The 13,101-nt window shown below is 40.0% G+C and overlaps 1 protein-coding gene across 1 annotated transcript in view; it reads right to left on the bottom strand.

Moving 5' to 3' along the window:
- PI4KA (phosphatidylinositol 4-kinase alpha) overlaps window positions 1-13,101 on the bottom strand; it is a gene marked incomplete at its 5' end in the record, with an annotated part of 2,160,482 nt that overhangs the window by 85,197 nt on the left and 2,062,184 nt on the right. The window contains 1 exon segment of the mRNA XM_044068731.1: window positions 6,155-6,275. Within this exon segment, the coding sequence (XP_043924666.1) occupies window positions 6,155-6,275 (121 nt within the window).

The following is a 13,101-nucleotide window of genomic DNA, read 5'->3' as shown; positions in this document are numbered from 1 at the left end:
TGCCATGGGTCTCAGTGTTATACTGTGCCTCACAGAAGGCACCAACCAAAACTGAGCTCAGACCATACTCATGATTGCCGTGATCTCCAAGTAAATGGTAACAAGCACCTATCCTGTGCCTCCTACCAATATCCAGCTTCCTGCAAGTGGCAATGATAATAACAGGCAGCCAGGTGGGACACGCAATCATAAGTGAAGCATTAATTTGCTATTATAGAAAAAAAAAACATGACCCGATAATGACAAAGATAAAACAAATAAATTTAAAATAAAATACAAGTAAACAGCTAATAAAGAGAACAGCAGGATTTATATTGCCTTAGTTTCTGATATCATTCTAAGGGGGTTCAATATTTGTTGGCATGGAAGGAGATGGTCAACAGACCAGGCTGCCTTGCCGGTGATGTTCCAAACCTTTCCCCTAATGGGCTTTCAAATATTAGATAAAACATTGTCCTCCCCCATGGTGCCTCTTTTGGGTAATGCCAAACTGAAAGTACTTTCGACATAGCAAACCAAAATCAAGAAAATCTAAAGGTGTTACTGCTCAATGCTAGGAGTCTAAATGAAAAACTCCACTCCCTAGAAGTTCTCTTCACTGTACAGAATGCTGACATCTGTGCGGTCACCAAGACATGATTTAAAGTAACGGGGCAGCACACTGACAGTGCAAGGTTATAATGCCTTCCACACATTTAGACTACACAGACAAGGACTATATGTGGCGGTGTCCCAATTTACATCAAAAATAAATATATCTTATGGCTGGTCAAACAAGACAATGCACTTGAGCTTCTCCGTGTTCAAATCACCATAAGCAAAATTCCATACCACTTCCTTGCAAGCTACAAGTCCCCTTCTATGACCCAGGAAACCCATACCATGTATTTAAACTTATTGGAAACATTCACTATCCAACCCAATACCATATTAATGGGTGACTAATTACCCCACTATTAACTGGGAATAATATACAATACCAAATGTACAGGCACAGGGATTCCTGGATTTTGTAAACACAAACTCCCTGGACCAGACTCTCAATACACCAACCAGGGGTACAACCATACTGTGTAATGTTTTCTCTGGTAAGGTCAGACAGTGGAAACTAGCTAGCTCACAGGCAGGACCCAGGAAGTTAGAAATGGGAAGTCCACCTCTACAAAGAGGCCAGTCACAAAGAGAGTTCCTCAGGGATCAGTGCTGAGGACTGCTACTTTTTGGCTTTTACTTCTCTGATGTCAAGGCCAATGTCAATGGCTTCTGGCTGACTTAATTTGCAGATGATTGCAAATTAGGAGTTGTCAATGAATCCCCCACCAACACAAATGTTCTCCAGCAAGGGCTGGCACAGACAAGTAACTGGTGTCAGAGCCATGGGCAAAAACAAAATGCCAAGAAATGCATAATCGTATCCTTTGGGAAGTCATCCATCCCTGGTAACTATCACACTGACAACATACCCCTATGAGTTGACCCAGTAGCCATGGACTTGGGAACATACACAGACAGTAATCTAACCTTTGACCATCAAGTGTCTACAATAGAAAGGAAATCATTTTATGTTGTGCAAATTATAAGCAAAGGTATGGCATCTAGGTCCAAGGAAGTCATTGTTCCACTGTATTTGGCATTTATCAAACCTATCACTGAGTACAATGCCCCCTTTGGTACATACCTAACCAAGCAAATACAACAACTGCAACATCCACAGAAATTCATCAGTAAAAGACCACAGTAAGTAACATGGCCTATGCAGACTACCTGAAGGCCCTATCCCTGTATTCTGTCTCTTACAGGCTGTGGAGGGGAGATCTAAGTCTAGCATACAAGGCATTATCAGACCCCACTTTGATGGACCTCCTGCATATCTGCAAAACTATCGCCAGAATTACCCATTCTAAAAACTTAAACTTGCCTGCAATATATGTAGGACCTGCTGGAGAGAGAGGTAAGCATCCTAGACACTACCCCTTCTCTAGAACAGGCTTCCATGCATGTGAAGCAAATTTACTCCCTAATCAAATTCAAGTGCAACTTAGAGCGCTGCATGGGGAAGAGGATATTCATCCCTGGTTTGTCACCTATATTTCCGATGGACAGAGGCAACCTGTAAATGGTTCATCTCCCAGGCCACTGCTTATAAATGGTTCTTCTCCCAGGCCCATGCTTACACTTATCAATGGCATGAGAGCTTGTTAGAAATTTTGGATGCATGGCTAGGCTTAAAAAGGCCCTTGTGGTCATTAGCCTAGTAAACACCTATGATAGTTACACCAAAAAAGAAACAGGCCCTAAAATATTATTTATTAAGCACTTGAAAGCAGAAGTCAAAGAAAACTAGAACATGAGAAGACATTAGTAAAATGCAACTTACAATAAAATGTACAAGTCCAAAGCCACTCAAATGGGTAATGGATAGTCAGACAGTGCCTTAATAACATTTAAATTAAAGAAACACCTACCAGAGTAATTACAGTTCTAATAATCTAAAGGCATTCAGTATCATACCAAAGGTTAGAATTCAGGGCAATGCCATAGGAATGTCACATCAAACTGAACTTATCAGAAAAAAATTGTGCATGAGTAGTTAAAAGGAACACAAACAATAATAACTACAGTAATCAGATGGCAGCATTCAGCACTGTATTTGAGTTCCAGTAGTGCCACACAAATACCAAATAATACTGATATTAGCAAAAAAAATACTGAGTACAGCTAGTTAAATAATAAATCAGAAACAAAACAGCACAGTTCTAATGCAACAGTGTGCACTAACAGATTAGGAAAGTGTAACCTGGCTGTGTGAAGCAGAAGGAAAAAACTATAATTGTACTCTACATTACCTGTGTTCGACTAGCAACATGGTTGTTGGAGGGTTTGGCAGGAAGGATAGGTGTGAGTGGCTGGACATGAGCACACCCATGGGGGGAGCTTGGCCCGCTGTATTGGCAACTGCCACTGCATGTACTGCCTAGTGAACCCCATGCTGTAAGCAGTGGTCCTACTGGGTAAGAGGTTGCACTTGTGTGGAAGAGCACTTGCACCTCCCTAAGCAGCTACTGTGGAGCTCGCAGGCTGTGAAAGGCGTCCACAGGATCTGCAGACTGGCTTGCTCCCTAACACCTGACTCTTGCTTCAACTGGGAAGTGTATGGGTCAGAGGGCTCTCTTCCCAGTGGAAGACCCAAGGGGTCCATTGGGTTGAGCCTGTTGACAAAAAAGAAAGAAATAAGTCAGGATAGTGAATGTGGACTCAGCTTGTGGTTAAAACAATAGCTGCATCAGAGGTATTAAAAAATCAAATCCCTGCTAAAAAAACAGCTAAAGTAAGAGGCAGATTGCCACCAGTACCAGAACAAGAGTTGTTAACAATGTTAGTTGGACAGACAGAAAAACTAAATGGAGGCTGAAACAGCCCTTGTTGTAAGAGCAGTACATCACAGCTGGCATCAGAAACTACAAGCTGAAGCAGGCAAAGCAAGTAAAAAAAAAAATACAGGAGTAAGTCTAATGGTAACGTCCTAAACAAAAAACAATCACTAGAAGTGCTGCAGTTAAAACATCTTGAGAGCAAAATATTAGTTCTGACTGAAGTAAAAAAATGGTAAATTTCTAACCTATGAACCTATGAAGTAAAAAACTGGTAAATTTCACCACTCAAGGTGCCACATTCTCAGCAATGAAGGAACTAAGCTCAAAGCACAGTGTACGACAATGACCAATAATTCACCTCATCACTGTAACAGCAATATTTCTTGGGTCCCAGCTTGGTGAGAACAAAATCAGGGGCACAGGAAAAATGCTGAGATTTGGCATTCAACAAAACAATTCTGAAATCCCCAAATTCTGCATGCACTGCCAATGTAAAGTTATGAAACCTACAAGAACTATCTAGGTTTCAATGCAAAGAGAAAAGGGTGCCATAAATTGGATCCAACCAATAACTGGCATTAGCAGGTAAAAACACTGCAGATGTTCTGAGTTAACAGGAAAAACTGCATCACTCTTCAGTTAGTGAATTATTTTAGAAACAGTCACATGAACAGAACAGTACAGTACTGGATAAACAACCACCAGAGGCCATCAATCACACAGCCATGAGGGTTTCTTGTTCACAGGGTCATAGGCAAGTACTATGCTAGTTACCCTTGAAGGCCATTTTAAGCCTAGCCAGTTTCCCTTTTTGTGCTCAAAATAACCTATACCATTTAGTTAGTTATTAGCCTTACCCATCCATGGTCGATAATTATATATTAACCCTGAGTATAACTGGGATCATACCATAGCTAATTTGAGGGGACCCATGCATGAGATAAAGTATTTAGGAGTTGTCTCTGCCCATTTGTAGTACAGACGGCAGTCCTGGTGTAAATTTTCTTGTTTCCCATGAACAGATCAAAGCTGAGCTTGAAAACAGCCAGGGAAGAACTTTGTTTTAGGTGGATAGGCAGTCTGTTTCACAGCAACAGGTCTTGTGACCTTACTTGTATCCAGCAATCAGCTCGGTCTGCTGGAGGCATGCACACTTGTCCCTGATCTGGTAAGCACTTTTTTGCAGCCTGGGGTGCATTTGTAACAACAGATATTCCCCTGGATTAGGAACTACTCAGTACACAACCAGCCCATTGCATTTTTTTTCGTCTAAGACATGAGCTATGGAAGCATTTACTACTATGGCCTTAACTCCCCACCTCAAAGCTCTATCTCCCCCTGCTTCACAAATCTGGGGTGGGGGGCAATCTGACGGGTTCACAAACTGAAGTACTTAAATCTGTTGTATCTATTTTGTTTTCTGAGAAACTCCAGAGATGTTTAATGCAATGTGTCAAGCAGGTTGCAGTTATTACATTAAAAGCAGTTTGCACACTGAATTTTTACATCTGTAATTTATTTTTGCATGAGGTTTCATGACTGAGCTTTTTTTTCCCTGCTAGCCATAATGCCATTTGAGTTTGAGAATGCTGATTTAAAGCAAATGCTGATAACACTGGCCACATGTAGCCTGTGTCAGTCTGTTTATTTGACTGATGATCATTACATTGCAGGAGAAAAAACAAATAAAATGCCATAGTCTAGTTATCCAAAGCAAAGGTATGGTACCCTGACTATTGTTTAGGTGACTAGGGATTAGCAGTCCCAGCACTGGAAGAACCATACAGGAGGGCAGAGAAGTGAAGACAGTTGGATCACTCACCTTTCCCGGGGGGGGGGGGGGTGCAATCTCTTTGGTGAAGACTGGAAAATACACTGCTCATGCTGCAGGGTAGAGGGGGAGGTCTGCTTCGAGGCAATATCCCTTGCAGAAATAAATGAAGGCCAATCTTCACAGACAGTCCATTGCACATGCTAGGGCTGGGAAGTAAAAACAGAAAGATCCTCAAATTACCCCCTGATGGCTGCCTGGATGACACCACACCCGGGGGCAAGAAATCACAAAAAACATGCATCTGACTGCAGTTTTGAAAGGTATAAAATAGAGAAAAGTAATATGAGTTACTATATGGACAACAGGGAAGAGGAATATGGTTAAGCAGAAACACAGGGTCAAGTGCGACTAGGGCTTTAACAAGAACATCTGAAAGTTTGTTTAAGATGTTCCAGCCCTGATTCTTAGTATACCTGCATACAGAACTGACTTCAAATGCTTACAGACACTGAATTGCACACAATGATACCAGGTTTTGACAATGCTATTTAGTGGTATTAATTGTGAAGCAGGGGCAAGTTAGGGTGTTGGAACCTGGAGGATGACTTCATGGGTAACTGATTTCACTGTAAAGCAGTTTATTAGGTAAAGGGAAGTAGACTTTCTTATGCAGCAGACTGCAATGGAAGCCTGAAAACAAATAAGTGACTCTTTGAATTATGAAGACAGAGTTAACCACGTTATGTTTTCACTTAGAAGTTTGATGCTCTGCAAGTCCTCAAAATCTACAGTTCTAAATACTACATATGACATGGTTTCTGAGATAGAAAAAACAGCAATGATGTATCACCACAAGTCAGTCCAAAAGCGTTACAAATATTTTATGAAATAAAAACAAATGAACACAGTTAAATGAAACTTTCTTTCATAATTATGTAATGTTTCTGTACCACATAAAAACAAAGAAAGATTTTAACAACAAAAAAGTGAGAAACAGTCAACAAACCTATATGTATGAGATGGCCTTTACTATCCAGCATAATGTTCCCATTGTGCCGATCTTTGATCTGAAGCAAGAAAAGCAGGAGACTGTAGGCAGCCATACTACGAATAAAATTGTAACGAGCCTGTGAAGGAAGCAGCGAGGATTCTCAATATACACCCTTTCAGTGGTAATATGCAAACAGTGTTACGTGTGTGTGCAAGTATATACACATTCCGCATTACACAAGTTTCATAAAGCATTTTCAACATACAGAATGCAATACAATACCTTAACAGCAGTTACAAAAATAAATGGGGTTTATGACACTGCAGTACTAAAATAGGACTTCTGCTTAATTCAGTCTGTTACCCGTCTTGCTGACAAGTTAATCTTAGATTAAACTGCACCAGCTATAATAAGATCTAAATTTCAGAGCTGCTGTATTAGTATTCTCATTATATTTCTGTTATTATTACATTATTCTATTATATAAATAGGAATGTTTAACTTCAGCTACTGCAATCCACACCTTTGACAGCATCAAAGTCATCAGGCTACTCTCACTAAATATCTGGTTACCAAGATGGCACTCTTTGGGTGATTTCCCATAAAAAAGACTACCAGCCTCCTCAAGTAATACTCACCATACACGAGCAAAATAATGACTATAAAAGACGCGGTGAAACTCCTGTCTGTCCTTCTTTTCTGAAGACCTTACAGGAATTCTGGTAAAGAGTAAAACCCTTGAAAAAATAAGGCAGAAGTCCAGTGCTCCTATACAGGCCCACTCCTTTACAAGAGACAAAATAGAGCTGTTGATTTACATAATTCTAAATGGCAAGAGTTATGGTGTGTGCACTTTAACCTTCCCACCTTGCTTGAGGCAAATTCAGCCACCAGAGTCTTGTGTATCCCAAAGTGAATCACAAGGTAAAACTGAAGATGGATGTAAAAGAAATTAGTACATCAGACAGCCTAGTCTGACCAAATCCTTCCCTGGCCCTAAAGTACACACCAAGATTGCCATGCCTGATAAATATATCCATCTATCCATCTAAAACCCTTTTTTCTATTTTTGCACATGGGGTCAGGTGTCACTTCAGCAGTTAAATTATTACAAGACGTATCCCGTAACCATACCATCATGAAGCCAACAGCAGAAGCAGTGCTCCATCAGGATAGTAAGGGTTCAATGGAGCAAGATGTTTCCCTGATTGACAGCAGCCAAAGGATATGCAAAGAGGTAAACAAGTTGAGACGGCTCATTTTACAGCGGGAGATACTGTACTGCCTTTGATAAAAGACACAAATCAGCAGTTTAGGCAAGGATGACATTTGATCCACAAAGTATTTCACTGCATGCCTAATACCTATGAAATTAAAGACAGCTTTAGCCAGCTCTGAAAGAATGTTATTTTTGATACTATGATGCTTAATGGTTTGCTTAAAATAGTGAGAAAAATTATAAGCTTTTTTTCAGAGCAAAGGAAACACCTAAGAAGCAACACCAACAGCTATTTCCAGTGCCCTCCTGAGTATATTCTGAAATTGTGACATTCCTGGAAAAGGCTGGCATAGAACAAGCTATCCTTGTAATGATTTGCCTGTCTAAAACCCAAGTCTTCACACACCCACAACAAGATTTTTCCCCATTGTTTTTAAGGTTTGGGAAAAAAACTTTGAGCTAGTTCGGCTGGTTAGCTACTAGTTGTGAGACCACTTTGTTGTTTATATATGAGGGTCTTATCCTAACTCTGTCTTTATGGGAGATTATGTAAAGTGTTCTGTATATAATAGCCAACAATTCTGGTATTTCTTCTAGATGAGGTGATGGCTACCAGAAACAGTGCTCCAAGGGAAAAAATCTTTAAAGCTATAGAGGTGCAAGACAATGTTTTTCAAGTAAAAAATTTAGACCACGCAAAGGAGGCATCAGTTTCCTTGGTTTCCTCAAGACTCTCTTTTAAAAATTGCTTTATAAAGAGGTACCACAAGTAGCTCTAACTTCAACGTGAAATGTCAGGCAGAAGTACCTTAAGTCATACATACATAAAAATCCTTTTTCAATTAGTATACATTCTCTATAGTAGTGTGCTCATTTTACTTTCAAAACTTTTCTGTAACTCCTGAGATACATCTGAAATGGGTCCACCACTCGGTTAAAAAACGTAAACAAATAAATACATTTCTGTAAAACAAATGTAAAGAAGAGTTTGCTGGATAAAAGCTGTCCTAGGGTGATGTGCTCAGATTTGGACCAAGTTGAAAATGTAGTCCACTTATACAAATATTTCCTAGTGCTATGTTTTGTTCAGAATCAGGGTTCTCTCTCCAGACTTTAAGGTTTAGGTGCTTTTAGATTAGGTATATTAGGAAGCTTGTTACTGGGACAGAAGACTGCAAACTAAGGGAAAGACCCAGGGGCCTCTGCTGCTCATTTCTAGGAGCACAGTGAACTGAGGTCGTCTCTTCCACCAAGAAGCAAACAGGATAAAGCTAGCTTTGCCCTGTATGACTTTCCTCAGCACCTTGGTTATTACAGACAGACAAAATGCATATCGGAAGCCTTATTCAAGGGGTGGAAAATATATCCAGAGCTAGGGTTGATTTTAATTGGTACTCTAAGCAAAATGTTGGAATCTACTGAGTCACCAAGATGGCACAAAAATGTATATCTGGAATGCTCTAGAAACTATGGTGAATTAATGGAAAACCTTTGGATTCAGCTTCCATTCACGAAGACTTGTGGCAGATCTGCTGAGATGCTCAGTCAAAGCATTCTGTGCTGATGAGACGAAGAAGGCATGCTACACATGCTGACTTAAAACAGATTCAGACATATTTATTTCATATGTATTTAATAACATTTGTTTACTGGAAAAGTCAGACTGGGTAGAAGCCCATTTTCAGTGGAGGACTGGGGAGATGATAAGAGCAAATGCCCTTTGCTAATGTACCACATCACTGTAGTATTGTCAATGACTAATTTGAGGACACTCAGTTTTAAGACTGTCCTCAAGCTCTGGAAAGCCTGGCTAACATTTACCTGCTGTTTGTGTAGCAGTCTTTGCTATTCAGGTGTCCTGGTCTTTCAGCAAACCCATATGCATCCCCAAAGCCTAAAGTCTTCTCCCCTTTTGGATTAACAAATGACATTCTTGTGTTGGCTTTGAACTGTGCTATTCAGCAATGCAATTTTCCATGAACTGGTGGATAAAGAGCATTACTGTACTGAAGGAGTCATTGTGATGATACCACAGACTGATAAGATACCACTGCAGTTTCCTTATATGAAGCCCTGCAAAGGAAATCAAGAAGACCAAGGAAGACATTTATCAGGGAGCCTTCAAGATAGCCGTTAGAGTCAAGGAAGGCAGAAAGGCAACTTGGAAAATGAACACTGTCACATTTTCCTTCTGTAAAGACACCTTATAATTCCTTATGAGCACCATGGCTCCCACAAAACATTTGGTATGTGAAGGAGTAAAACTGGACTTCTGTAGGATGAAGGAAATCTTCAGCTTGGTACCTCAGTACCATTCAGTGAAATCTGGTATGATCTTCCACTCATCCTGGGATTTTACATGAATAAGGCAGTCATTCAGGTGCAGCTAAATGTGAATGTGTGATGCCGGAGGTGGGCACACACTGCAGCTAAGCATTCTGTAAACAAACTGGAGCTGAGAGAAAAGTTCAAAGGGTAAAGAGGTGAACTGAAAAATACTCTGAACCTGCTAGAAAATAAAAAAAATTTAAATGGAGATAAATGGGTATGCATCTTTCATGTCCAGAATTATCGTAGCAGCTTTTGGATGCAAAAGGAGAAGAAAGGACTGAATGGTGAGCATCCTGAATTACTTTACCACTAGGCATTTGTTCTGCTTTGAAAGGTCTAATACTGGTCTCAAAAAAAAGCCTGGAACATAAATCCTGCATCATATTGCAAGAATAACACTCATACATGGCTGCAAAACCCATCATGTCTATTAGAGTTAGTTCTGTGATGGATGTTTGCCACAGATGTTTCCCCTGAGGAGAGGGGCATTCCCAGGAAGAGAGGAAATGTTCTGAACTCTGTTTTGTATCCTCAAGTTATGAGCTCCCTCATCCAATGGTCCGTGATCAGCTCAAACCAATGAGATCTGAACAGAAATGTTTGCTTCTGACAAAGGTGGTGAGGGGGTTGTAGTCAAAACTGGGAGTTGCCTCCATCTTGACTGGGCAAAAGACTCCTAGCTAGACTGCCAACCGTAACTCCTGTCACAAACATACCACACCCTCTAATGTCTTCTTCTGTCTAAACTGCTTTATGCCAAACTGAGATAAAAAAAGTCAGTGGCTGGAAGGAAAATTCCTAATCACCTTTGATACGGGACAGTTAAAGAGACGTTTTACTGTCTAGATTGTTTTGACAATACTTCCTTCAGATGAGGCCCAGAAAATAAATGCCTACCCAGGGTCATATTTAACTGCCCTTTCAGAGAAAGGTTGTATCCTTAGCTACAAATGGCATACGATAACCATCGAGAGGCCTTCATCCCAGGGCAGGCATCAATAGTATCAGTGTCACATTTTACTGAATAATCTGAGCCCGACTACTGTAAAAGTTTTGGCAGGTGCTGCTTAAGGGTGGCATTTGGCACTTCTTCACAATATCCTCAACCCGTTTGCAATGTCTACTTGATACCAGGGCATGTAACTAGCAGTTAACTAAGCGTCTACAATGACAGAGGTATAAACCTTTTTGCCAAACTTGTCCACGACGTAATGCTTTTGTCATTAGGTAAGGTGTTATTGGTAGGCATTAACACCAATCTTTTTGCCATATCCACAGATTGAAATGAAGGAGGTATCAGCCATCAAGTTTTTGTATAAATATCTACATTTTCATCTCTCAAGCAAAAAATTGTAATTTCCCATGTAACACTGGTTGCCACTCTCGCTCTAATAATGTAATAACTAAGATGCCCTTCAATGCGTGCACAACAACAGAAAGGTCAGTGGGCTAGAGTGTTTTGCTTCCTAACAAATACAAGTAGCATTTATGAAAAATGTACGCTCTTTGTCTCCCTCCCCATTTAAAAGGTTTCCACGTTAAGTTTAGTATTTCCCCAAAGGCTATATCCTCCAGAGAGTAAGGGGGAGGCCCAATGATCAACATTTAAAGTCATCAGTGTTAAAATCAAGCCGACAGCAGATGTGGAGAGCATATGATAAACTTTCTCCACATTCAAGAGCTCCAGGGATGGTTCTTTTTTTTTTTTTTTTTTTTTTCCTCTTTTTGCCCCACCAAATGATAATCCACCTGACTGTGGTGGGGCAGCATGGATTCTCCATCATTCTACCACACATTCTTCAGTGGAACAATATTATTAAACAAAAACTGTGGGGGCCACGACAGGCATCAGAGGGACTAATGCCACAAACATTTGGTCTTCATACTGCTGTTTGGCCAGGATACTTCAGATGTTTACATTTTGGTCCAAAAGAGAAAAAGGCAGCTTCTTCCTCAGGGTTTATAATCTCCTGTATAAAAATATGTACACTTTAGAATTAGAAAGGCGATACAGGATTTTCATTACCTGAGAGACTGACTGGCCAACTGAATGCACCCAACAGCAGGTGTCCAGCTGTGATCCAGCACTATATTTTGCAATAACCTCATTAAATCATCACATTTTTTAAACATTTAGTAAACATGACATTTTAAACTGAAAAGGGTACATTTACATTTATACAAAAACAAGCATATCACATTAACATTCCCTTTGTTATTTTCATGCCTTCTCTTTTCTAAAGATCCTACTTCCAAACCTTTCATTTCCTTTACAATATTCTGTATTTTAGTTAGAGCTGGTTTAAATTTTCATCCCCATTTTCTGCCAATTGCTTTTTTTTGCGGACAACAGCATTAAACATAGTGAGGTCTTGCTATGTCTAGGCAATTCAGATCCTGTATCCCAGCTCAAAATAATTATTTCTTAGTTACAGATATTGCACCCACCCCCCAACATTTCTGACAAATATATCCTGTAGGGGATTTTTAAAATTTGCCAAATTGTTACATTCCTGCCACAAATGTTTTTAGTTACCTGTCTCTCTCACCTCATACCTCCAACACCTGCTATGTGTTGCATCTTTTACTAAATGTCCTAATAATTTAAACCTTATGCACTTTAGATAAAATTAATAATGATGTGGTACATCTTAATGTTTAATAACAAGTATCATATCATTAATTTTATCTAAAGTGTATAAGGTTTAAATTATTAGGACATTTAGTAAGTAGGGCAGCACCAGCTCGGATATCACACTGATAAGGATGGGTAAGGGATTTGAATTTATCATGTATACCACCCATTACACTTGGTTTTGCAAATAAACCACTCCCATACCTTACAACAGCTATATTCATTCTGTGTATTTTTTGTTTTGTTTGTATGGCTTGTCTGTGTGCTTAATAATGTCCACCCTGCTTGAATTACTTCTCAACACCTAAAAGAGTTAATAATTCTGTACAGCATTAATCTTATTCTTCCTATTTTGGCTGCTCCCATTAGAGGTCGCTACAGCAGATCAAATGTTTCTATTTCTTCCTGTCCTCTGCATCTTGCTCTGTCACACCAACCACCTGCATATCCTCTCTCACCACATCCATTAGACCTCCCCCTCTTTTCCTGTTACCTGGCAGCTTCATCCTTAGCATCTTTTTCCCAATATACTCTGCATCCCTCCTCTGCACATATCCAAATCAACGTAATCTTGCCTCTCTGGCTTTGTCTCTAAAGCTTCCAACCTGGGCTGACCCTCTAATATACTTATTCCTAATCCTGCCCATCCTCATCACACCCAGTGCAAATCTTAACATCTTCAACTCTGCCACGTCAAGCTCTGACTCCTGCCTTTTTGTCAGTGCTATTGTCTCCAACCCAGATAACATAGCTGGTCTCACTACCCTCTTGTAGACC

This window comes from Protopterus annectens, chromosome 4.part0 (assembly GCF_019279795.1).
Source record: "Protopterus annectens isolate FY-2018-M chromosome 4.part0, PAN1.0, whole genome shotgun sequence".
NCBI classification, from domain to species: Eukaryota; Metazoa; Chordata; order Ceratodontiformes; family Protopteridae; genus Protopterus; species Protopterus annectens.
Note: the sequence above shows the minus strand (reverse complement) of the source record. Positions and strands in the feature narration are given on the sequence as shown.